Source organism: Spermophilus citellus (genome assembly GCF_964194105.1).
Source record: "Spermophilus citellus genome assembly, chromosome: 17".
NCBI lineage: Eukaryota > Metazoa > Chordata > Mammalia > Rodentia > Sciuridae > Spermophilus > Spermophilus citellus.
In genome coordinates, this window is record NC_138199.1 from 38,110,749 (window position 1) to 38,136,827 (window position 26,079).

The following is a 26,079-nucleotide window of genomic DNA, read 5'->3' on the forward strand; positions in this document are numbered from 1 at the left end:
GTCTTGTTAATTTATTAACAGTATCTTCTGTCCCCGCTAAAATGTAAGCTCTCTTAGGACAGGAATCTTGAGATGTTTTTCACCAGACTTTCCCTAAAAAATCTAAACAGGGCCTGGGCATAGGAAGATACTAACATTTTTTTTAGGGAATTTATAAGTAGCGACGGACTACGCTACGATAATACCACCCAGCCCACAATCACAGGCAGGCTCCTCCCCCGGAGGCACTTCCGCCGGAAGCAAGGCCGTCCGGAAAAGGAAGTCGACTGCGCAGACGCAATGAGCTCGCGAAGCTTTCTGGGTAAAGATGGATGTCCACGATCTCTTTCGCCGTCTAGGCGCGGGAGCCAAATTCGACGTGAAACGCTTCTCAGCAGACGCAGCTCGATTCCAGGTACTGTGCGTAGGGGACCGAGGCCAGAGTGACTGAGAAGAAGCAAGAGTGTGAGAATAAACCGGCTGCGGAGGGAGCCGACGCACCCAGAGACCCCATGTTCTGGCCCTGCCCCTCGGTGGGGCATTTTTCTCTTTTGGGAATTCAGCTTACTCGCAGGCCTAACCAGTGCTCGCTTCCGAATGAATCTTTTTAGAGCCTTTGATAGACTTGGTTGATCCTGATGCAGAAACTCTTTCCCTACTTCTTATTCAAAACAAAATCGGAATTCCTTTTAAAAGAAACTTTTCCCAAAACGGGTGAAAAGGAATTTCAAAAATATTTTTTTTCCATTATAGACGACCAGGTTTGGCTTGATATGCATATAGCCGTATCTGACGTGGTTCTTTTAATTGCTCCAACCCGCGGCACGTTAAGTGACCAACGAGAAGTAGGAATAAGAGATCTTACATAGGGAAAGTAGTGACAATTGAGAGAAATCATTTGGGGTACAGTGTGGAAAAACTTGAATGTCAACCTCTCTATAAGGGAATAGAGACACCACCCCAAACTTCCACCGCATCCCCGCCCCGTGCAACATGTGTGTTTCTTTTGATTGCAGTTTACTGTAGTTCTTCAGCCACATGTTCTGGGTCCAAATGCTGGATCTGTATTTGTTCTTGAGCAATATGTATTGGGTTCAAATGCCATTTAATAGTTTCTAGACCTTGGTCAAGTTACTTCCTAATGCCTTGCTTTTTGCATCTGTAATACTACTCTTTTTTGCTATACATAGAGTTACTGTGAGAATGAAGTAACTTAATATATATAAAATGCTTAGAAATCTGCTTGACATAGAGTAAATATATGTAAGAGTTCATGTTATTATTATTATTGTTACTATTATAAAGTTAAAAAAAAAAAAGGGTCTTTTTAGATTCCTTTTGCCCAAACATACTCATCAGCTCCACAAATATTTGGTGAAAGAATAAAAAGGTTGGGAAGTCATTTGTTTTATGTTCTTATTGCAAGTCCTTCTTGGATGAAAGCAATACTATTCTGTCAGGTTTCATTTAAATTTTTTTGGGTTTTAGGTAGGGAAAAGGAAATATGACTTTGATTCTTCAGAAGCGATGCAGGGACTGGACTTCTTTGGAAACAAGAAGTCTGTCTTAGGTGATTGTGAAGTATCACAAACACACCAGGAACTCCAAAATGAAGAGAAAAAAGAAGAGGGCCTAACTGAAAAGAAGAGGGAGCCAAACAAGAAAAAGAGGAGGAAGCTGATTTCAGGTTAGTGTTGGATTTCAATGTTTTTTTCTATTGAATTTTTTTCAGTTATAATATAGTACATACTAGCTGGGTGGGGTGACTCACACCTGTAATCCAGATACTCAGGAGGCTGAGGCAGGAGGATTGAAAGTTGGAAACTAACCTGGGGAACTTGGTGAGATCCTCTCAAAATAAAAAATGCCTGGGGATATAGCTCAGTGGTGAAGTGCTAACCTAGCATGCTTGAGGCCTTGGGTTCAATCCTCAGCAAAACACACACACAAACTAAAGATGTATGCTTATAAGTCAAACAATATATAACCATTCTTCAGTTGTTGACATTCAGGTTGTTTCCATGTAGTTGCTATGATAAAGATTGCTATAGTAAAGGTATTCATACATATATCCTTTTGCATATGTGCTTTTATTTCTGTAGAATAATATCCCCAAAGTGGAAGCACTTGGTGAAAGGGTATTTACACTCCTTTCAACATACATTACAAAATGATTTCCCACACCTTTGTCAATGCTGAATATTATTGGATTAAAGTTTTTGCCAATCTAATGAATGGAACTTTTTTATTTATAGTTTCTTGATTACTGGTGGGGTTCAGCGTCTTTTCATATGCTTTACTGGACATTTACATTTCAAAATTTCTGACTTGGGAGGTCTTACTCTTTACCTATTTTTTTCATAGGATTTCCACCCTCTGTATCATACTGTAGGAGTATTTTTCTTTTTCTGTTATATCTATTGTTTCCTGGCCCTGTACTGTTTTTTTTTTTTTTTTTTTTTTTTTTTTTTTTTTTTTTTTTTGAAGTAGATACTTAAGTTGTATAACTTAAGTAAATTTTCTTCTCTTTATCTCCAGTCCTGTATTTCTCTGGGGGGAACCACTGCTAATCAATTTCTTTTGTGTATTTCTAGAGATATTTTATTCATATATCTTAATGTATTCCTTAAAAATATGAATCTTCTATTTACATGTTGATATAGTCTATAAACATGAATAGTCTATATATAAATTGTAATGTGAACCTCCCTCCTACCCCCCCCCCCTTTTTTTTTTTTTTTTGTTGAGACAGTCTGTATGTTGTCCAGTCTGGTCTCGAACTCTCACTCTTCTTGCTTTAGCCTCCCTAGTTACAGGTGCATGCCATGGTGACCAGCCTTTTAAAAAAAAATGTATCTTGGAAATTGTTTGGAATCAGTAGGAAATGTCCTCTTTGTTCATTTTTAACACAGCACAGTATCTCATTGTGCATTCCATAGTTGACTTAAGAACTGATTTAAGGTTCTGGGGTTGTAGCTTAGTGATAGAGCACACGCTTAGCATGTGTGAGGCCTTGGGTTCAATCCCTAGTATCTCACCCAACAGAATCTAACAAGTTCCTTTGTGATGGATATTTAGGTCACTTCTACATTTTTGTTGTTGCAGTGTTACCAGAAATGTTCTACTTTATGTGTATATATATGTGAGTATATCATCCAATAAATTCTTATAACAATTAGATTTATTTTAAATTATAGAATTATTCATCAGAAACATTTTGTCAGTAGGAAGTATACCATTTTGTTTAGAGTAACACAGTGTAGTATCCTATCATATATACATTGTAGGGTTGGCCCATAATTGATTTGGCAAGTTCCCTTGTGATAGATATTTATTGTATTTTCAGAAATTTGCTGTTACCATGTAAATGTCATTTTGTAGTCATTGCAGTGGCTGTAAGGAGGTTTGAGAAAACCTTTCCCCACTATTAATAAGAAAAACATGCAGTAAACTTGGGAAAAGGATTTAAGTGTTAGGTAGCCAGAAATACAAGTAGATACTGGAACCATTTAGCATCAGATATATATAGAACATTGATGTATGATAAAATATATAAACATATATCTATTTTTAAAATTTTGTTTTATTTATATAGCAGTACTGGGGATTAAACCCAGGGTACTTTACCACTGAACTATATCCCCAGTCCTCTTTTTTTAATTGTAGGTGGACACCATACCTTTATTTTATTTATTTATATGTGGTGCTAAGGATTGAACCCAGTGCCCCACATGTGTTAGGTAAGAACTGTATTGCTGAGCCACAACCCAGCCCCTTTAGTCCTCTATTTATTTTTTATTTTGAGGCATAGTCTCGTCAAGTTTCCCAGGCTGGCCTCAAACTTGTGATCCTCCTCCCGCACCCTCCCAAGTTGTTGGAATTACAGGAGTCTACCACACAACTTGTGCATATATGTATTTTTAATTGGAAAATTCAAGATCTTATGAATTGGTAATGATTTGGGTATGTTAATGCCAACTGTCTTGTAAAGGAATATACTTTTTTTTTAATTTTTTAGTCGTAGTTGGACCCAATACCTTTATTTTATTCATTTATTTTTTTATGTGGTGCTGAGGATCAAACTCAGTGCCTCGCACGTGCTAGGTGAGCACCCTACCACTGAGCCACAACCCCAGCCCCAGGAGTATACTTTTAAAAAATTATTTATCATGAGAGACACCAGCAATATATGAGAATTTTCTCTTTCTATAAATTTTCTCTTCATGTATTTTGGCCTTTTTTGTGCCAGGTTATTCATTCATTTATCAATTTATTAAAACTAATATGTTAATGTGTTTCCAGTTTTTCATGTGCCCTTTATTATTATTATTTTTTCCTCCGTTTTATGGTTTAAAGTTATCTTCTTCTTTATGTCTTGGGCAGGGGTAGGGGGAGTTCTGACATTTAAGTTAATTATTTTTTTAATTCTCTCTTGCTTTCTTGTTTGTAGTTTCATTTTGTTGTATTGAAATCTTTGATCCTGTGATAGAGTACTTGATAATCTATATTTTCCCTATTGTATTTTAATACATCTTTTGTTGTATTCAACTTTAATTAATATTCAGGTCTATTCTAGGCTTTGTTCCTCTTCCATTGGTATTTCTGTGTTTGTACACCAATATCGGCTTGATTTTGTCACTGTGACCTTATAATATATTTGAAAAAGAAAATAAAAATCCAGTAGAGCAGCAAGGCATATCATGTTTTTGACTGGGAAACTATTTTCTCCCTGAAGTGATCTATAGAATTAGTATAGTCTCAATTAAAATTGCAGCACTTTTTTGTAGAAATTTTCAAAAGACTTCATATAACCAATGTAGTTTTTAAAAAGATAAATTTGGAAGACTTAACCCTATCTCATTTCAGGACTTAATATAAAATTAACTAACTACAAATCAAGGTAGTTGATATTACCAAAGAAATAAATAGATCAAACAGAGTAGAGAGTATATATATATATATATATATATATATATATATATATATATTCAGTTAGATTTCAACAAAGGTGCTAAGGCAATTCAGTTGGGAAAGGAAAGTCTTTTTGACAAATTTTGTAGGATTGGTATGGAGAAAAGTCAATGTCATCCCTTATTTCAGACTATATGCAAAAGTTAACTTGAAACAACTCAGATTGAAATGCAAAATCTATAGAAGATAGATTCTAGAAGAAAATAGGAAAACTATCTTTGTTACCTTGAGGTATGTGGAGGTTTCTTAGAACACCCAAAGCACAAACCATAAAGCAAAAATCAGTACATTGGACATTAAATATTTTTGCTCATCAGTAGAGGGCATTAAGAAAATGAAAAGTCAAGCCATAGGGAGTAAAATATTTGCAACATGTATATCAAACAAAAAACTTGTATTCACTAATCAAAGATTATATCCCCATAGCAATAAGTATATAAAAGACAAATATCCAAAATCATTAGTTATCAGGAAAATTTAAATGAAATGCAATACTAATGCATACCCTTTAGAATGGCTGAAATAAAAGACAGACTATACCAAATGTAGGCAGGAATGTACAGAAATAAACTCTCACACTGTTGCTAATAAAACAGTACAATTACTTTGTAAAACAGGGATTTTTTTAAGTTAAACGTGTACCTATCATATGACCCAGCTATTCCATTCATAGATATTTACCCAAGAGAAAGGAAAAAAGTGTCCTCAGGAAGACTTGTATACAAATGTTCATAGTAGCTTCATTTGTAATAGTTCCAAACTGGAAATGATCCATATGTCCTTCAGCAGAGGAAGAATAAACAAATTGTATGTCCGTGTAATGGAATACTACCTAGTAATAACATGTTAACTTAGTGATACCTTCTTTAACATAAATGAATCTCAAAATAACCATCCCAAATAAAATAAGCTAGACTAAAGTTAGTACATACTACATGATTCCAACTATATAAAATTCTAAAAATGGCAAACTAATCTGTAATGACAGGAATTAAATTGGAAGTTGTCTAGGGATGGAGCAGTGGATTACAGGAGGCCATGAGGAAATTTTGGGGCTGATGAAAGTAACCATGAATGTGCTGAGTGCTTAATTAATTTATGTCAAAACCCATCAAATTATATGCTTATATGTGTCTGGTGCTGGGGATTGAATCCAGGGCCTCATACATGCTATGCAAGCACTCTGTCACTGAGCTACATTCCCAGTCCCAAAATATACTTTAAAATATATGCAGTTTATTGTATGTCACTTAAGTTCAGTGGAGTTGAAAAACAAATATTCCAGTGGAGGGCTGGGGCTGTGTTTCAGTGGTAGAACACTCGCCTAGCATGCATGAGGCACTGGGTTCCACCCTCAGCACTGCATAAGAATAAATAAATAAAAGAGATGTTGTTTCATCTACAACTAAAAAATATTTTTAAAATAAAATTCCAGTGGGATATGTTGCTCATTATTCCTAAAGTTTTTGAGGTTTCTCTTACGTTACTATTACGTTATTTGTTCCCCCATGTTAATGGAAGTCATCTAGTCCAGCCACCAAAACAATCCTATCTACTTTTTAATTAAACCTGTGTTATTTATAGATACATGGAGAATTGCTCTTTACAATATTGAGTAGTCTTAAGTATTTTGTTGTGTTCATTGTTATTGTAAGTGAAAATCTTTCTTTTATCCTCTTTCTAGCTGGTTGTTGGATATAAAGAAGCTGATTGCCTTACTGATCATGTAGTTTTTTTCAATGAATTCCCTCTTTTCAAGTATGCAGTCATCTCACTTACATAATAAGTAGCTGAAGCAACCAACAAAGAAGAGAGAGTGAGCTTCAGAGCTCTGATTATCAACACAACTTGCCTATTACTTTCTCTTATCTAATTGCACAGCTGTTATTTTTTCTTGTTCAGGTGAAAGTATGGCCTGTTTGCTACCTCTAAGACCGTTGTACTTAAAATCTTTTAATTTTAAAAATGTGTTTTAGAAATTATTTCTCAAGAAGAAGATAATAGTATACAGTGGGTATCATCTGTGGAAGCAAAGATTGAAGATAAAAAAGTTAAAGGAGAGAATAAACTAACTTTGGGAAAGTTGGAACATCTCAGAAAGGAAAAGGTTAGAAAAACGTCTTAGCCCTTAAAGTTTATGTTTTTCTGAGGCAGGAACTTTTTCACTAAACTTGGGTTATTTCTTTTGGTAAAAGTGAATGTTAAGATCGAAGAATAATTATATTTTCTTAGGTTTAGGTTTTACTTTAATGATAAATTAAAGCAAATAGATATTTGTACTATTGTGGAAAAACTTAAAAGCTTAAAGTTATAATTGAAGATTTTCTATTTAGATAGGTATAGATATGTGTGTTTAGCAATTCTTGACCTGCTCAAATTTTAAGATTACTAGTATTTTTAGAATTAAATTTCTCAAATTTCTTAACCCTGTTTGATAAACAAAATTTGGCTCTCTTTCTATATTGAGTTCACTGATTTAGAAAGATTTCCTCAGACAGGGATTAGGAGGTTAGAATTCTTGAGAAACTTGTTCTGTAGGGACAGAATAAGGGAAGAGGGATATAGAAGAAACATCAAATATATCATTGTTATGTCTGCTATACACTTGCCATGTTGCTGATGGAGATGTGTGTATAGCTAGCTAACTATAGGGATCACTGCAGCCTACTTCACTACAGAAACTAGAATTTGGCTGTCTTTGAGACAGAGAATGAGGACACATACCAAATAAATACCTCTAAACTCCATTTTGGCATTCAGTTTTAATAAATAGAGTTTTTTTTAATAGAGTTGTAAAAAGCATTTTATTGAAAAACATCGGCATTTGTATACTATAAAGAAAATAGATGGATTCAGTGCTTACCTTGTAGAAGTTATGTAAGAGTATAAGTATGACTATGGCAGTAACACATTAATAAGAAGAAAGCATAGGTACTTTTATTAGGAAGGTCTTCTGTCTATGAAATATACTTACCATCTATGTTGCTTTGGGACTTGGATTTAATCAGAAAGTTTCATGTGCTGCGGAAGCTTATCCCAGAAACAGTTACTGTTGTTTTACAATATCTGAGAATGTATTTATTTGACAATATCAATGGTGGCCCCTTTGCTTTACTTTTCAGATAAACTTCTTCCGGAATAAACACAAGATTCATATCCAAGGAACCGATCTTCCTGATCCAATTACTACATTTCAGCAGCTGGAGCAGGAATATAAAATAAATTCTCGATTGCTTCAGAACATTCTAGATGCAGGCTTCCAAACACCTACACCAATTCAAATGCAAGCTATTCCAGTTATGCTGCATGTGAGTATGAAGGTCTAAGATGCCTGTAACGTTCCTTTCTCTCTGTGTTTGCTCATTCTCTTCCCTCTCTCCTTGAAATCCTTTCTGCCTTATCTGCCCTGTTAAAATCCTTCACTTGATTTTAAGGTCCATCTCAAATGCCTGTGCCTCCGTAAAACTTGTCCTGATCACTATAGTTAGATGTGATCTTTTTCCTTTATCAATACCCTTTGCCTCTTCAGCCCAACCTCAATTCTCCATGGTTTTAGTGTGTTCTTTTTCTTCTGTATGTGTGTGTGTGTTCAAAAAGAAAAAGATCAGTGTGTGTCACTAGGCTAAAAGACCAGAAGCTCAGATCTGCCTCCCTGATTAGCTAGTATTGGAGGAATTTAAAAGGAAGGGAGAAGGGAGATACTGATTGTTAATGGGATGGTAAGAAGGGAAATTTTTAGGGTTCTTTTGCACCAGTATAGATAATCATCATGCTTCTTCACAGTTCACATTTGTTTGGCAGAGGGTATCATCATCTGATGGGGGATTTTGAGCTTAAAACATCAAAGGGCTGGGTGATCTGCCTTCTCCTATGCACATCCATTCTTGAAAAGCTGGTTTCATATCATCCTTGAGTGGATTTTGGAAGCTTTTCCTGAAAAACAACTTAAGCAGGTTTCAGAGGTTCAGTCCATGGTTAGCTGACTCCAATGCTCTGGGTGCAAGGTGGGGTGGAGCATCATGGCTGAGGAAAGCTACTTAGCTCATGGCAGCCAGGAAGTAGAGAGATTGCTTGTTCTTTTTCTTGCAACATTTGAATCTTCTGAGGATAGGGAGTATGTTTATCTTTACATTGTTAATTGGGTTTTTAATGTCCAGAAGCTATTTCAGAAACAAATGCCTTCTAAAATTCTTGTACATAACCCAACTTAGTTTCTTTTTCCATACTTTTGATTACTTAAATACATGTATAATAAAATGCATAGATTTTAAGTGCACAGTTTAGTGAATTTCAACAATGCGTTGTTACTTATAAGTTCCTCTGTCAGGTCATTGCCACTTTTGATTTCTAACCTAATTATTTAACAGAATCCTCCTTAAGGATTGAGCAGTACAGATGTCAGGATAGTAAGTTGATTCTGTGATTTTGCTTTTATGAAAAAGTCCAGTGGGGAAGAAAAATTGGAAATAGTGGATATAATTCTCTTTGGATTTTAGTTGTTCACATTGTCCACTCACTCAAATGGACTTAAACACCAATGCTCAGAGACTATTGGGGTGGTGATAACAAGAATGGAGAGTGATAGAAAAGCAAATATGGGAAAAGATAGGAAAGTGAATAGGACTTGAACAACTGGATAATTTAATTTAATTTTGTTGTTTTTATGACTGATAGAATAATTTGATCAGGCTCTGGAATTTTTATGTACTTTTCTTTGTACTTATTTTACATTTTCAGGGTCGGGAACTTCTGGCTTCTGCTCCAACAGGATCTGGGAAGACTTTAGCTTTTAGTATTCCCATTTTAATGCAGCTGAAACAACCTGCAAATAAAGGCTTCAGAGCCCTAATTATATCCCCAACACGAGAACTTGCCAGCCAGGTATGACTTACAGCTTTTGAGTGAATGCATTTGTGTTTGCTTCATTGATTTTAGCAAGGTTAATTAAAAGGATCTCAAAAGAATAAGGCCCATTAAAAAAAATAATAAGACCTATGTCTTTTGTCATAGTCAAATATTCTGTATATTATTGCATATGGACCAGTCTTTTAAGACTTCTTGTAATTTTCTAAAACATGATGATTTTATCATTTATACTTTGAAGAAGTAAATGTTTTAAGATGCTTGAAATTGAAAAGCTCCTGTGTTATATTTCTAAAATTTTATTTTTCTACTTAGAAAAAATGAAACCTTATCTTAGTTTTTGAGAAAGTAAAACTATGAGCTGTTCCACTCTATCAATTTGCTTAATATAAGACACATACAAAGTATGAAATAGTCTTATAATACTCTGTATTCTAAAAAGAACAATATGTTAACAGATTGAAGGAATATTAGTTTTATCTCTTGAAACTAGTTTATTAGGTCTTGGAAAAAACCACTGAATCCTCTTTGGTCTTGAAGTTCTAAAATGCTGATATGCTAGGTTAATCAGCACATTATTATAGGTTTAATTTGAGGTATTCAGGAGTTGATAAATTTATTAATAATGTAAAGCATATCCACCCTGTCCAAGTAGCACCTCATCTCTTTATCATTTTATGTTTTAGATTCATCGAGAGTTAATTAAAATCTCTGAGGGAACAGGATTCAGGATACACATGATCCACAAAGCAGCAGTAGCAGCCAAGAAATTTGGACCTAAATCATCTAAGAAGTTTGGTAAGAAATTCATGCTTGGGATATAGAGCAAGGAAGGGATTTGAAAGTTGTAAATATCCTAATTACCACATAAGAGTTGTTAAAAGCCATGTATGTAATTAGTGCTATTTTTAAAAAAACTAAAGAGATGTCCTCCCTATTCCACTCAATGGCAATATAAATATGTACCAATGGTGAGATGATTTTGCCTATCTCCGTTCACCTTGGGGACATTTGTGAATATCTGTAGACATTTTTAATTGTTGCAACTGGAAGGGAATCCAATAGCTAATAGTGGGTAGAGGCCAGGGATATTGTTAAATATTTTATAATACCCAAGATATAGCCCTCTATAAAAGAGTTATCTAAGGGCTGGGGATGTGGCTCAAGCGGTAGCGCACTGGCCTGTCATGCGCGCAGCGCTAGGTTCGATCCTCAGCACCACATACAAATAAAGATTTTGTGTCCGCCAAAAACTAAAGAAAAATAAATATTAAAAAATTAAAAAAAAAAAAAAGAGTTATCGGACCTAAAATGTTAACAGTGCTGAGGCTGCTTTATACCCTGCTTTATAGTACTGATTTTTAATCTGCCATGAAAATACTCTTGCAGGTAAGAATGGATTACCTCCTTGTCCTTACAGCAGCCAGATAATCAGATTTTTTGTCTTTCATCTTTAAGTTCTGAGTAAAATTTCATTTAAAGAAAGAATTTTACAGGGCTGGGGTTGTGGCTTAGCAGTAGAGCGCGCTCCTCGAATGTGCGAAACCCTGGGTTCGACCCTCAGCACCACATAAAAATAAATGAATAAAATAAAGGTATTGTGTCCAACTTCAACTAAAAAAATAAATATTTAAAAAAAAGGATTTTTCTGTGTGGCGGGAGGGGTTTGAAAATCAAATTGTTGGATTGTATATTATTCTTGCCTCTTAGAAGTTTAGAAGACTGTCCAAATAAATAAAAGAGATACAGTAGTTTATGCTATCATGGAAAAAAAATGTTTATTGGCTTTCTAATAAGGAAGAACTTTTATGTCAGTAACTTTTCTGTCCCCTTCTAATGAAACATTATTGACTTGAGATTCAGAAGGCTTAATTTCTCTAAAGAGGGATATACGTAGCCAGTGTTGGTGCAGGCCTGTGATCCCAGTGATTCAAGAAGCTAAGGCCAGAAGCTCCTGAGTCCTAGGCTAGCCTCAACAATTTAGCAAGACCCTGACTCAAAATGAAAAGCACCCCTCGGTTCAGGCCCCAGTACTACACCCCATCCCCTGCCCCCCTCCACACACACACACAAAAGTGATATGACTTATTTTTTGCAATTTTTATCATTTGTTTCCTGTAGATATTCTTGTGACTACTCCAAATCGACTGATCTATTTATTGAAGCAAGATCCACCAGGAATAGACCTAACAAGGTACAGATAATATTTTAATGTCCTTCATGTGTGTTTTTCATTAGTTGGTTATATTTTATTCTCAATTACTTATATTACTTCCCTTTGGAGCTTATCTGCTAACTTAAATCAATGTTGATTTTTCATGCTTATTTTTCTTATATATCTTTTTCTGGTATGATACCTTTTTCTAACATGATAAAGTGGATCTGAAAAGCAGAATCATCGTTTGACTTCCTCATGTGTCCCCACAGTTTAATGAAGTGTCTTGGATCTTATAGTTTAATGTTTACAAATTGTTCTGTTATTTCTTAGTGTTGAGTGGCTGGTAGTAGATGAATCAGACAAACTGTTTGAAGATGGCAAAACTGGGTTTAGAGACCAACTGGCTTTCATTTTCCTGGCCTGCACATCCCACAAGGTCAGAAGAGCTATGTTCAGTGCAACCTTTGCATATGATGTTGAACAGTGGTGCAGACTCAACTTGGACAATATTATTACTATATCCATTGGAGCAAGGTAACTAATTGTTGTTGCACATTATCCCACTGATTTATTTTCAAATACACGTGATTCTTAGACTCAAGGAGAGAGCTTGTTTGGCATGAGAGTCTTATATAAGAGAGTTTTACTTAAAGAAGTTTTTGTTGGGGCTGGGGATGTGGCTCAAGCGGTAGCGCGCTCGCCTGGCATGCGTGCGGCCCGGGTTCGATCCTCAGCACCACATACCAACAAAGATGTTGTGTCCGCCGAGAACTAAAAAATAATAAATATTAAAAAATTCTCTCTCTCTCTCTCTCTAAAAAAAAAAAAAAAAAAGAATTTTTTGTTGTTAAGTCATAATTGATTGATTTATAATTCCTTTTTAAAAATAATTTGGTAGGGTCTGGCATTATAGCTCAGTGGTAGAGCCTATCATGTGTGAAGCCCTGGCTTTAATCCATAGCACCAAAAAAGAGTAAAGGAAGCAAGAAGGGAGGCAGAAGTTAATTTAGGAGAGCATTTTATTTTAAATAAATGTAGAAAGCAGTACAGGGAAATTATACTGTGACCAAACAGAATATTATACAACAATGAAACAATAAGTATAAAGACTGTAGCTATATTAAAAAATTTCTTGTGACATCATATTAAATGGAAGAGAAGACTGGATGTAGTGGTATGCACCTGTAGTTCTAACTACTTGGGAGGTTGAGTTAGGAAGATCACTTGAGCTTAGGAGTTCAAGGCCAACCTGGGCAACATAGTGAGACTCCATCCCCCCGACCCCGCCAAAAAAAGAAGCAAAATGGGACAATAAAGAATATACTGTCGGGCTGGGGATGTGGCTCAAGCAGTAACGCGCTCGCCTGGCATGCGTGCGGCCCGGGTTCGATCCCACATACAAACAAACATGTCGTGTCCGCCGAAAACTAAAAAAAAGTAAAATAAATAAATATTTAAAAATCAAAAAAAAAAAAAGAATATACTGTCTGCTTTAAACTTAAAAATTCATAAAAAGAAAGCAGAGCCAATTTACCATAAGTATAATTTAAAGGCAGACAACAGAATGGGAAAAAATAAAGCTTTAATACCTCTCCCTCTAATCGTCATTGTATATATAACCTACCTCTAATCATTAAGAAGAAAGTTTAGCCATACAGAATAACAACCTTAAAAATGTTCTCATTATTTTACCCAGTAATTTTATATTTAGAATTTTAAACAAATAATCACATGAAAATTGTGACTAGAATACAATAAAACGTAAAAATTCATTCTAAAATGGTAGAATTGTAGGTAATTTATTTATTTTTTTATAATATATATTGTTATTTTGTGGTTGTTGTATGTTTTGTTTTATTTTGAGATGGAGATATGCCATGTTGCCCAGGCTGGGCTCAAACTCGTGATCCTCCAACCTCAACCTCTAGGGTAGCTGGGATTATAGACGTGTACCACTGTGCCTGGCTTATATAACTTGAATATTTCCTAAAAATTTCCTCAAAAGATAACATTTTTATAATTAGAACAAAACATTTTAAAATAGCAATTCTACTTTCAAATTAAAGTATAAATATTTACTTATGTTGATGGTAGAAAAGTTGATTTTATGGAGTTCTGTGTAAAACTGTTGATTATTATTTTAGAGTTCAGCGGGGAAAGCAAAAAGTGGCTCTCATGAACTACTAGATATATTTTCTCCTCAGGAATTCTGCAGTAGAGACAGTAGAACAAGAACTTCTCTTTGTTGGGTCTGAGACTGGAAAACTTTTGGCCATGAGAGAACTTGTTAAAAAGGTATGTGGGTTTTTGTATGGTTTACCAAGTCTTTCCTGGTGGGAGGCTCCGCAATACCTCATCATCATACTGCCTCTTACTTAGTGGTCCAGTGGTGGTGAGTCTATCTCTCCTGCAATTAAGTACTGTGGGTCATATATACTAAGCAAAAAGAAATATAAATTCTGTACCCTGAAATTTTGTCTTAATTAAGGGATAAAGTTAAGTATACTTATATAATATAGTTTGTGATAAAATGCCATAAAAGGCAAAAGCATCCAAAGAGTCATAATGGACTATTGGGGTAAGCCCATTTGGTTGGAGAAAGTCTTATACAAGGTATCCTGCTAATCAGAGCCCTGAAAGAGGGTCTATAGGACAAATGGTGGAGGGGGAAAGTGTTCCCAGCTCAGAGAGCAGCCTGAATAAAACTTGAAGAGGTGACGGTGCATACTATATGTTTGGAGACTAATGAAGAGGTTACACGTCTAAGGCAGGGTGTATGGTGGGAATTTAAGGATTAGGTTGGACAGTGAAGTTAGGGTCAGATTGAGAGACCCCTGGACATTTCTGAAGAATGTGGCCACATAATTTTTAAGGAAAATTAGTCAAACAATAGTATGTAAGATGGGGTGTAAAGAAAAAGGCTGAAAGTGAGGAAAATAATTACTAGGCCGTTAAATTAGACTGAGCAGAGATAAGGAGAAAATAAGCAAGTGTGGCAGCTGATAAGGTGTTTGTAAGTAATTGTCAATGATATAAGTGGTATGCTTTAGAGGTTAAGAGCATGAACTCTGGAGCCAGACTACCTGGATTAAGATTATAGCTCTAACATTGTACTTTGATGCAGTTTAACTCCCCTCTGTTCCAGTTTCTTCATCTGTAAAGTGGGATAATAATATCTACCTTATAGAACTATTAATAGTATTTGAGTTAATATAAACATAGTACTTAAAATGGTGCTTGGCACATAATAAATTCTATATGTGTTCATTTTATCAACATTCTTAAAGGTATCACTTGCCACAAGGAAATTTTAAGGTTTTCAAAGATAATCATATGGACATAATACAGCAGAGATTCTTGTTTTTGTTTTGTTTTGTTTTCTTTTTCTTTTTTTTTTTAGCAATGTATGAACTTTGGGAAGTCTGTGAATTGTATGTCAGATTGTGTGAATAAGTGGTTGCCAATTAGAAAGCCTCATCACTTTCATTAGATGCCAAAAGGAGTGTGTAAACCAAAATAAAAAGGCTAAGAAGAACTAATATGGGCATTTGAAGATACAGAAACTTGGTTTGAAAGAGGCAGGGTTCAATGATAGAAATATAAAAATAATCTGCTTAGAGGTTGATACCGAGATTTTATTTTATATAATAAGATAGAAATTATATTAGAACTTAGAACCAACGACTAAGATAACAATTAAAGAAACAAGTTTTTACATTACAAGCAGAATTCTGAGGCATGTAAACCAAGAAATGATTGTTTCAGAATGGACATCCAGTATTGTGACTAAAAAGTAATTGATAAGTTTATTTGAATTAGCATGATGAATAATATAGTTCAAATTAAGTGGAAAGAGCTCATTGTAGAGAATGGATGGTGAGGAAGATGAAGGCAGATTTAAACCACTGGCCTGAGGCATTTGGCAGTGAAAGTACAATAAATTGAATTTGGTTCTTTTGTGAACTAAAATCATATTATGATATATGTCTGGTTGTATTATTGCTTATGAATTATGTGTACTAACTTTTGCTTTTGTTCTTTTAAAAGGGTTTCAGTCCACCTGTTCTTGTTTTTGTTCAGTCCATTGAAAGGGCTAAAGAACTTTTTCATGAGCTCATATATGAGGGTATTAATGTGGATGTTATTCATGCAGAAAGAACACAACAACAGGTAATTGTGTACTTTCAAAATCTTAAAGAAATACTGGCATTAAATTTATGAAGTGCCCATTTTTCATTTCTAGCTTGGTACTACAGCATTTAATATTTATTTTCTTAAACAGAGAGATAATACAGTCCACAGCTTTAGAGCAGGAAAAATCTGGGTTCTTATTTGTACAGCCTTGCTTGCAAGAGGGATTGATTTTAAAGGTGTGAATTTGGTGATCAATTATGACTTTCCAACCAGCTCAGTAGAATATATCCACAGGATAGGTAAGTTCTCTTTATTTTTTCTTCCTCTGTTGTGCCCACTCATCTATCCTTTAGAAATACTCACTTTTTAATGCTATGAAAACCCATCACTTTTTATGTGAACCTCGAGAGTCCCTTTGAAACTTCCAAAAAAAAAATTTTATGGTCTGATTTCTCTTAGGTCGAACTGGAAGAGCAGGGCATAAGGGGAAAGCCATTACATTTTTCACTGAAGATGATAAACCATTATTAAGAAGGTAAATTAGGAAAAGTACCTTAGTATCCAATTGGCAAAATTGTCTCATTATTTTTGTATGTATTTTTTTTTTAACAGATAACTACAAAATAGCTATGTCCCAAATTCTGCTAATGGTGTTAAGCAGCTAAATTTTAGCCATGGAAAAAGGAAAAATGAATAGTCTTATCTTTCCTTCTATTATTAGAACTTGGAAGTAGTATTGCTTTGAGCGCCTTTCACATATGCTTATGTAGGGGGTGTATTCCAGCAGCTTTGGATCCACCTGAGGTCTCCTTAGCAACCCCAACATAGTGTAACTATGCACCTCAGTTTTCTATCTACGAAATAGGGATAACAATAGTATTTAGGGTTTTTGTGAGGAGTGAATAAGTTACTATATGTGAAAAGTTTAATGCAACTCCATAGTAAACACTACCACTTAATAAATGTAAGCATGATACTGGCTTCGTTCAGTGTTTCCTCCATGATTTGGCCTAGTAGTTTTTTAGGGCTTGATTAATGTTAAAATGGTTGCTATCTAAAGTTCTTCATCAGTACATGATTTCAGTCCAGTAGATGGTCTTCTCAGTAATCCACATTGTTGTATATTAGAACACTCTACTGGAGTACTTTATGTATAGTTCCTTTTATGTTGTACTTTGATAAGATACAGATTTATGTTTATGGGGTTCCTTTTCAGTGTTGCCAATGTTATACAGCAGGCTGGATGTCCAGTACCAGAGTACATAAAAGGTTTCCAGAAACTACTAAGGTATAATCTTGAATTTACCTTCTCTTTCTGTTTGCATATACACTGTTACTTTTTGTTTTTTTGTTTTCTTGCCTTTTATTTATTTCATAATATAAGTATATATCTTCAAACAGTATATTGTTTAGTTTTAAGTGGTTTTGATCTTATACATAGATGCTCCTTGACTTACAGTAGGGTTACATCCTGATAAACCCACTATAAGTTGAAAAGATTGTAAGTCAAAAATGCATTTAATCTACTCCCCTACTGAACATCATAGCTTAGCAACTCTGTAGAGTATCAGGTATTTACCTCATGATTGAGTGGTTACCTGGGAGCTTTGGTTTTCTGCTGCCACCAGCATTGCAAGAGAATATTGTACTGCATAGTGCTATTCAGGAATAGTTAAAATTCAAAATATAGATTCTACTGAATGTGTGTCATTTTAGCATTATCATAAAGCTTTAAAAATTGCAAGTCAACCCATTCTTGTCAGGGATCTCCTGTAAATGGTGTTAAACTAGATATGTCCTTTTACTTTGTTTCTTGCTCAACATTCAGTTTTTTTATTGTGTGGGGTTTTTTAAAAATTAATTTTTAATTAATTAATTGGTGTATTTTGTGGTACCTGGGATCAAAACCAAGGCCTCATTAATGATTGGCAAGCACTCTTACCCCTAAGCTACACTTCCAGCCCTTATTTTATTATTATATTTTGAGTATGGGGTAAACTACATAATAAAATTTTATCACCTGTTTTTCCAGTTGTAAATGGACAAAATACCTTTACTTTATTTATTTTTTTATGTAGTGCTGAGAATCAAACTCAGTGCCTCATACATGCTAGGCAGGTTCTTTCTCTACCACTGAGCTACTACCCAGCCCCCAAATTTATCATCTTTAAAAATTTTTTATTGGAGCATTATAATTATACATATTAGTGGGATTCATTGTTGCATACTCATACATACATATTAAAATTTACCATCTTAACCATTTAGTGTACAGTTTTCCGATGTTAAATACATTCATTATGTTATGTAGGCATTACCACCATCCATCTCCATAATTCTTTTCCTCTTAAAAAACTGCAATTCTATATCCATTACACAGTAACTCCCCATTTTCCCATCCTTAGGCCCCAGCATCTACCATTCTATTATGTGTGTCTGATTTTGTCTACTCTAAATAGAATCATACAGTATTTATCTTTTTGTGATAGGCTTATTTCATCTACCATAATTTTAATTTCCTCAAAGTTCCCCTATACAATATAATCAAAATTTCCTTCCTTTTTAAGGCTGAATAGTATTCCACTGTATGCATGTACCACATTTTATTTATCCATTCATCTGTTGGTGCACACTTTGGTTGTTTCTACATTTTAGCTTCTGTGAACATGGGTGTACACATGTCTTCAAGACTATTTTCCTACGGTATTGATTTGTACCATCTCTTGACATTATAGTTCTAATAGTACTGCTACTTTCAGGGCATTTAAGATAAAAACATTGCTTCTGAATACTTGTAAATGCTGTTTTCTTTCCTTGCCAGTTTTCTCATCCTTGAAATTTTAACTATTCAGACTTTTAAAAAATTATTCAATGTGAGTGAAATATACTTAGAGTTATTTTAATTCATAAAATCATATAAAACAGTTAACTGACAAATCAGATTCTAATGCTTGTTGATAAAGGGTATAAAGTCGCCTATTTTAATCAGTCAGTGCCTTTTTAAAAAGTTGAGTTGAATATATCATACCTTTGAGATACTCTGTAAATGCTAGTTTATTAAAGTGGACGTAGCCCACCTTAAACCTGTAAGTAGTTAAAAAATGAATTTTGTGATCAAGAATCAAAATGAATGTTAGCTATTGTTTTTCTGAATGAAGTTGCACTTAATTTATTTCCTTTCCCACATTGTAACTTTCAGCAAACAAAAGAAAAAGATGATTAAGAAACCACTGGAAAGGGAAAGTATTAGTACAACTCCAAAATATTTTTTAGAGAAATCTAAAGACAAACGGTAAGTATATATGGTTAAAAAAAAAAAAAAAGCTGCTGTTTGACTCAATCATATAGTTAGGGTAGGCATTATTTTTCCGTAGGATATAGTTTTAGAGGTAGAATTAATAGGTCTATGGTCCATTATAAAATGTGATAAAAAATAATATATCAGGTTGCCTGTGATTTGGGAAGTAAGATGATTTGATATTGAATTTTTTTCTATATATGTACATTAATGACCTGGGTTTTTCCATATTTGAAAATATGGATTCAAGCCAGATGTGGTGGCACATAGGCATGTAATCCCAGAAACTTGGGAGGCTGAGGCAGGAGTTCAAAGCCAGCTTCAGTAACTTAGTGAGGCCCTAAGCAAATTAGCAAGACCCTGTCTCAAAATAAAAAATAAAATGTCTGGGCATGTAGTTCCATGTGTAAGTGCCCCTGGGTTCAATCCCCAGTGCCAAAAAAAAAAGAAAAGAAAAGAAAATATGGGGGGCTAAGATTGTACTTTGTGTAGTAAGCTCAGTGGTGTGTGAGGCACTGGGTTCAATCCTCAGCACCACATAAAAATAAATTAAGATACTGTGTGTTCATTTACAACTAAATAATTTTTTTTCTTTTTTTTTTTTTTTTTTAAAGAGAGAGTGAGAGAGGAGAGAGAGAGAGAGAGAGAGAGAGAGAGAGAGAGAATTTTTAATATTTATTTTTTTAGTTCTCGGCGGACACAACATCCTTGTTGGTATGTGGTGCTGAGGATCGAACCCGGGCCGCACGCATGCCAGGCGAGCGCGCTACCACTTGAGCCACATCCCCAGCCCTAATTTTTTTTTTCTTAATGGGTTCATTTCACTTCGAATTAGAATGGTATTGCCCACCATCTCCACACAGTCTGCATCACAATGTGCAACTGAAGCCAATAGTTAGGACCAGCTTTATATTCTGGGTAGAATTTCAATATAATCCTAGGTTTTTGCTGAAGCATATTGTAAGCTCTAAAAAGTATTACATGGATATATTTTATAGGAACTTAGTCTAGTGTTCTTTTTTTTTTTTTTCCTTAAAGCATAGAATATGTATTGTACATGTTTTGGTAGGAGTAGGCCAAAATAATGAACAGTCTTACTCTTTCTACTATTTAAGAAAAGTGGCAGTCTTCAAGTTCCAGTAATAGGTTGATATATGCTCTAATAAAATTGCTTGATTCTAATAATTTCTTTATTATGTATGGAGGAAAGTAGTCATATCAGAACTGTTACAAACCTTATTCTTTGTATGATCTCAAAGTTAGAATTACATACGCAATCTTTGAAGGCACTGAGCAGCAACTGACTAGTGTTTATGAAAACTGAAAAAATCAGCTAGAGCATAAGATAGTGGCTATATCAAATTTTAATATGCTACATTAGCATTTTAAATAATTACACCTTAAATATTTTTATGTCTGTAGCATTTATACTCTAGGGGTTATTAAAATAGCTGCGCAAAGACTTTGATGATACTTGGTATAAATCTTGTCATATCACCTGCTTTGGTTTTCTTTCCACTTCCTTATTAAAGACCATATTTCTTTTCTATTCTTTTATTTTATTTTTTTTTTAAGAGAGAGTGATAGAGGGAGAGAGAGAGAGAGAATTTTTCAATATTTATTTTTTAGTTATCGGTGGACACAACATCTTTGTTGGTATGTGGTGCTGAGGATCGAACCCGGGCCGCACGCATGCCAGACGAGCGCGCTACCACTTGAGCCACATCCCCAGCCCCTTTTCTATTCTTTTAAATTTTAGTTATTTTCAGTTTTAGATGGTCACAATACCTTTATTTATTTATTTATTTATTTTTATGTGGTGCTGAGGATTGATCCCAGTGCCTCACACCTGCCAGGCAAGTTCTCTACCACTGTTTATTAAAGTGGGTATAGGGATGGAGATATAACCCCAGCACTAAAGACCATATTTCTTTCTTTTTTTTTAAATTTTATTTATTTTTTATTAGCTACACATGACATTACAATGATCTGGCAATTCATACATTTGAAGACCATATTTCTTAATGCAGCATACAAACAAGACCCAATCTGATCTGGTTCTTGCTTACCTTTCCACTATAGATGTTCTATTAATGATCTCTTCCATGCCTGTAGCTCTAGCACATAGCTCTGTTGATAATTCTTGTTTTGTTTTTTGTAGTACTGGAGATTGAACCCAGGGGCACTGTACCACTGAGTTACATCCTCAGTCCTTATTTTGAGACAGGGTCTTGCTAAGTTTCCAAGGCTGACCTTGAACTTGGAATCCTCCTGCCTCCGCCCTCTAAGTAACCTGGAGTACAGGCATGCATTACCTCACAGGACTGGTAACTTTTTTAAGTTCATGCCTTTAGCCCAGTTTCCCCAGTGGGCTACAAACCTGAATCTTGCTACCTAGGCACTATAAACTCCACCTGGTGTATGCTCTTTATATGGTAATTGGGATTAGACCCAGGACTTTCTGTTTTTTTGTTTTGTTTTGTTTTTGTGGTGCTGGGGATTGAACCCGGGGCATTGTGCATGCAAGGCAAGCACTCTGTCAACTGAGCTGTATCCTCAGCCCTCCATCTGGTGTAATAGAGGCAAAAACCGAATTTGGAGCCAGAAAACTAATTCTAATACTTACTTTCCTTTGTGACTTTGTGCAAGTCACTTCACCCAAATCTTTTTACTCCTATATATAGTGGAAATAATTATATAAATAATACATTCGCTGGCCAGGAGCAGTGGCATACCTGTGAAGGCAGAGGCAGGAGGACCGTGAGTTCAAAGTCAGCCTCAGCTACTTAGTAAGGCCCTAAGCAACTCGGTGAGATCCTGTCTCTAAATAAAATACAATAAAGGGCTAGGGATGTGGCTCTGTGGTTAAGTGCCCCTGGGTTCAATCCCTAGTACCAATAATAAAAATAATACAAACTGAGTTGCTCAGCCTTGGAAGATTGGATAAGTTAATATATACTATAGAACTTTGTATTACTATAATATAGTATGCAAACATTTTTTCAAAAATTTTTCCTTTTGCTGTGTTATCATTTAGTTAATGACATTCATCAGTTACTAGGCCATAGTATCAGATTGTTGGAGTTCATATATGACATTTATTACTAGTGTAAGATAATTGGAAAGTTACTTTACCACTCTGTCTCATTTTCTGTATCTATAAATTGAGGATAATAGAATCCTCTAAGTTGTTAGTAAGATTACCTGGGTTAATGCATGTAAAATACTTTGTAACAGTGTCTGGTATTTAATAAGCAGTGAATCAATGTGAACTTGTATTATTAAGTTAGTATTAGAATCTGTCTTTGTTATAAGTATGAAAGTGATCAAAGACTGTACTAGTGTAGTTTGTTGTGATGTTTCTGTCTCCTCTATGTGATAATGATTTTCTATAGGGCAGAGACCATGTTTAATGCATCTTTGTGTTCCTGTGCCTCTTATATTTTGATATTCAGCAAGTTTCAGTGTTTATTAAACCCTCAGAGTTATGGAAAGTCAATATATATAGAATTTCTGATTGAATTTCTCTTTCCTTTTCATAGGAAAAAGGTCACCAGTCAGAAGAGCAAAAAAGAAGGTAGCTCTTGAAGATAAAAGTTAAAAAGAGACTTTGTAACACAGAAATATAATTATATGATACCAGCATGAATTATGTTTTCTTGGAATACTTCAAGTTTTAATATCACCTCTACCAAACATTTGAAATCAACTACAACTACATGTGACTGAAAAATGATCAGAAACTATCAATGCAGCATGCCAAATTTTAATTTGTAGGTTAAAATCACACGATGAATGTAACATTCATTGTTATTTTTGTGGTTTGAATCCAGAGAGATACTTCTTATAGAAGAATAAAAGTTTATGCTAAAAAATAACATCCAAATGTGGTGAACTCTTATGGATTTTTCCCTTCAAGTTTGAAGGAAAGTGTGATGTATGCTATAAAGAGGCATCTGGAATTAAATTTTAAAATAAAGCCTTGAGATTGAATGCCCCTTCCACATGCTTTTTTGGGGGAGTGGGGGGAGGGGGTGGATGGGAGGCAGCACAGATTATCTACCAAAAAGAAAACTATTGTTCTATTAATATTAATTTTTTAAAAAATGCTTTTAGTTGTAGATGGAACAATACTTTTATTTTATTTGCTTATATTTATATGGTGCTGAGGATCAAACCCAGTGCCTCACACATTGTAGACAAGTGCTCTACCACTGAGCTACAACCCCAGCCCCAATATTTCTCAGTTTCTTGATGATCTTTTGTGATGTGGGTCACACTAAAGAGATGCTTGTTCTGTGGTTGGTTATTCAAGTTTCTTAGGATTTGAAATTGTGCTCAGTTTAAATACCCTTAGTATTCTTACCTCTAGTAAGGTAGCTTGTATTTAGCTGTTGTAATGTTGCAATGGCAAGATTATGATCAGCCTCTCCCTTTACTTGATTCTCCATCATTTAACCATGCTCTTTTCCATTTAATATCGGTTTGCTTGAACCCATTAAGTTTATCCCAATAAGGAAGAATGTTGTTACTTGATATACTCTGGTTTCATTCTCCTACAGCTTATCTTTCCTGAGGCCTGATGGCCCTTCATATATTGAGTAAGCAAGTCTCTGTCAGAGATAAAGGATCATGATCATATAGTGAATGAAGCTATTTGCTATGAGCACATATTTTTCAATAACTAGTTTTTTTGTACAGTGGAATTAAAAAAAAAAAACACAAGTAGAGTGACATCTTAGAATGACTTGGTTATAAAAAGTTATTAGCAACTTTTAAATTTATTCATTCAGCCTTTTATTCTAGAGTCAACACAGATTAACGCTGTCTTGAATGTTTTACATGGGGTAGAATTATTCATTGGAATTTATTTAAATGGGACCTATTGCCACAGGATGCAAAAAATACTGATAGCATATTGTTTTATGTTTGTTTGTTCTTGCAAACAGGTCCTGATTCTATATTCTGAAGGTAGGTGTGTTGGTCCAAAGCCATTTGTGAACTGTATGACTTTGAATGTTTTTTCTTAGAGCTTCAAATGTTAAGATTGGCTGCATAGCACAATCCCTGCTCTTAAAATTACTGAAGGAGATAAGTGAAAGAACAAATTAGTGTGGCAAATGCTTTGTTGGATGTAAGACCAAGATGCTGAAGCATAATCAGGGGCCATCTAACCCAGATTGGGAATGCCTTGGAAGGCTGGCATCTGAGTTGAGTCCTACAGATAAAGAAATTAATAGGCAGTGAAGAGGAACAAAGTGTACCAGACACAGAGATCACATCTGCAATCCTTGATCTATACTACTTTATTTTCTCATTTTTAAGTATACCCTCCTTTGCAAACATCCAGTCCACAAAGTGTCTTTAGAAATCTGTATCAAATTGGTTTGTTGATAGATTAATACTGGATTTTAACTCCTTTATATCAGTTGGAGCTATCGGCTACATAAATTTCACCATTGTCCAAGGAAGGGGAGGAGTGAAATTTAGTGAAAAGACAATACATAAAAATTGAATAGCTGCCCCTAGTTAAAAGCAGCAAGGACTGGAATCAAACTGACCTGGGTTTGAATTCTGGTCATACTGCGATAGCTGTATGATCAGGGTATTTTAACTTTTTAAAGTAATTTTTTCCACAGGTACACCGGACTTGTAAATGCACCTAAAGTTCCTGATTAGTGGTTTGTGCCCAATAACTGAAAACTTATAACAAATTATTTCTCAGTCCTAAGGCAAGAGTGAATAGGTTTATTCTAATCTATTACTCAAGGGCTTAAAATCTTTACAGATTAGTAGTTTGTTTAGGGAGGGGGAAATGACAGGAAAAACATGCCCAAATATATTTAGAGCAGTTAACTGCTTTCCAAACACCACTGCTGCCTCTGCCTGCAAGAATGGGGTAGAGGTCAGGAGGGCACTACTAAGTGGCACCATGGTAGACTCAAATACAAGACTTGTGCACCTTGGAGTTTTTTTTATGTGGATTGGTTTTGGTTTTTTATTTGTGCTTTTGGTTTTTTACTAAAGTAAATTTTAAATACATTAGGTGTCTCGAATGCTGAAAGGAAACAGCATGCTGAGTATCAGGGAGAGAGCTCATCAAGTGTTCAGCACTGTGAAGCTATCAAAGGGCCAGCTGGGATCCATCCACTCTTTTACTTTATGTGGTGCTGAGGCATGCTAGGCGAGCGCTCTACCTCTGAGCCGCAACCCCAGCCCTCCATACATTCTTCTTTTTTTAAATATATATATATATATATACACACATACATATTAGTTTTTGGTGGACACTATCTTTATTTTACTTTATGTGGTGCTGAGGATCGAACCCGGTATCTCATGCATGCCCTCCTTCATCTATTCTTTATGTGCAAAGTAACAATGAAATCCGTGTACCTATCATCCAGTTTCAGAATTACGATTCGACCTGCTTTCCACTAATGGAATTGCAGGTTTGCAAACGCGAAAGACCGAGTCAGCTGGGCCCTAGCTGCGGGCCTCCCGGAGGATGAATCAGCTCCCTCGGAGGGGAGCCGGGCCAGCCCAGAGCCAGCTTTGCACCTGAAAGCCTCCCGGCGGCGCCAGGCCAAATGACTAGGGCGCCGCACCTCCCAGAGGGCGGGCGGGGGAAGGGGATGTCACGCGGCCCCGCCTCGTCGCCCGGCCGCGGCGAGGT

The 26,079-nt window shown here is 35.2% G+C and overlaps 1 protein-coding gene across 1 annotated transcript; it reads left to right on the forward strand.

Annotated features, from left to right (window-relative positions):
• Positions 1-269: 269 nt before the first annotated feature.
• Positions 270-23,057, forward strand: DDX52 (DExD-box helicase 52). Its single transcript, XM_081271642.1, is given in 16 exon segments — positions 270-394; positions 1,468-1,666; positions 6,927-7,057; positions 8,073-8,258; positions 9,688-9,831; positions 10,500-10,611; positions 11,935-12,007; positions 12,302-12,505; positions 14,176-14,266; positions 16,019-16,141; positions 16,254-16,404; positions 16,565-16,640; positions 17,322-17,393; positions 19,305-19,397; positions 22,946-22,970; positions 22,972-23,057. Coding segments are annotated over 16 exon segments (1,800 nt in total). The 5' UTR covers positions 270-307; the 3' UTR covers positions 23,005-23,057.
• The last annotated feature ends 3,022 nt before the right edge of the window (positions 23,058-26,079 follow it).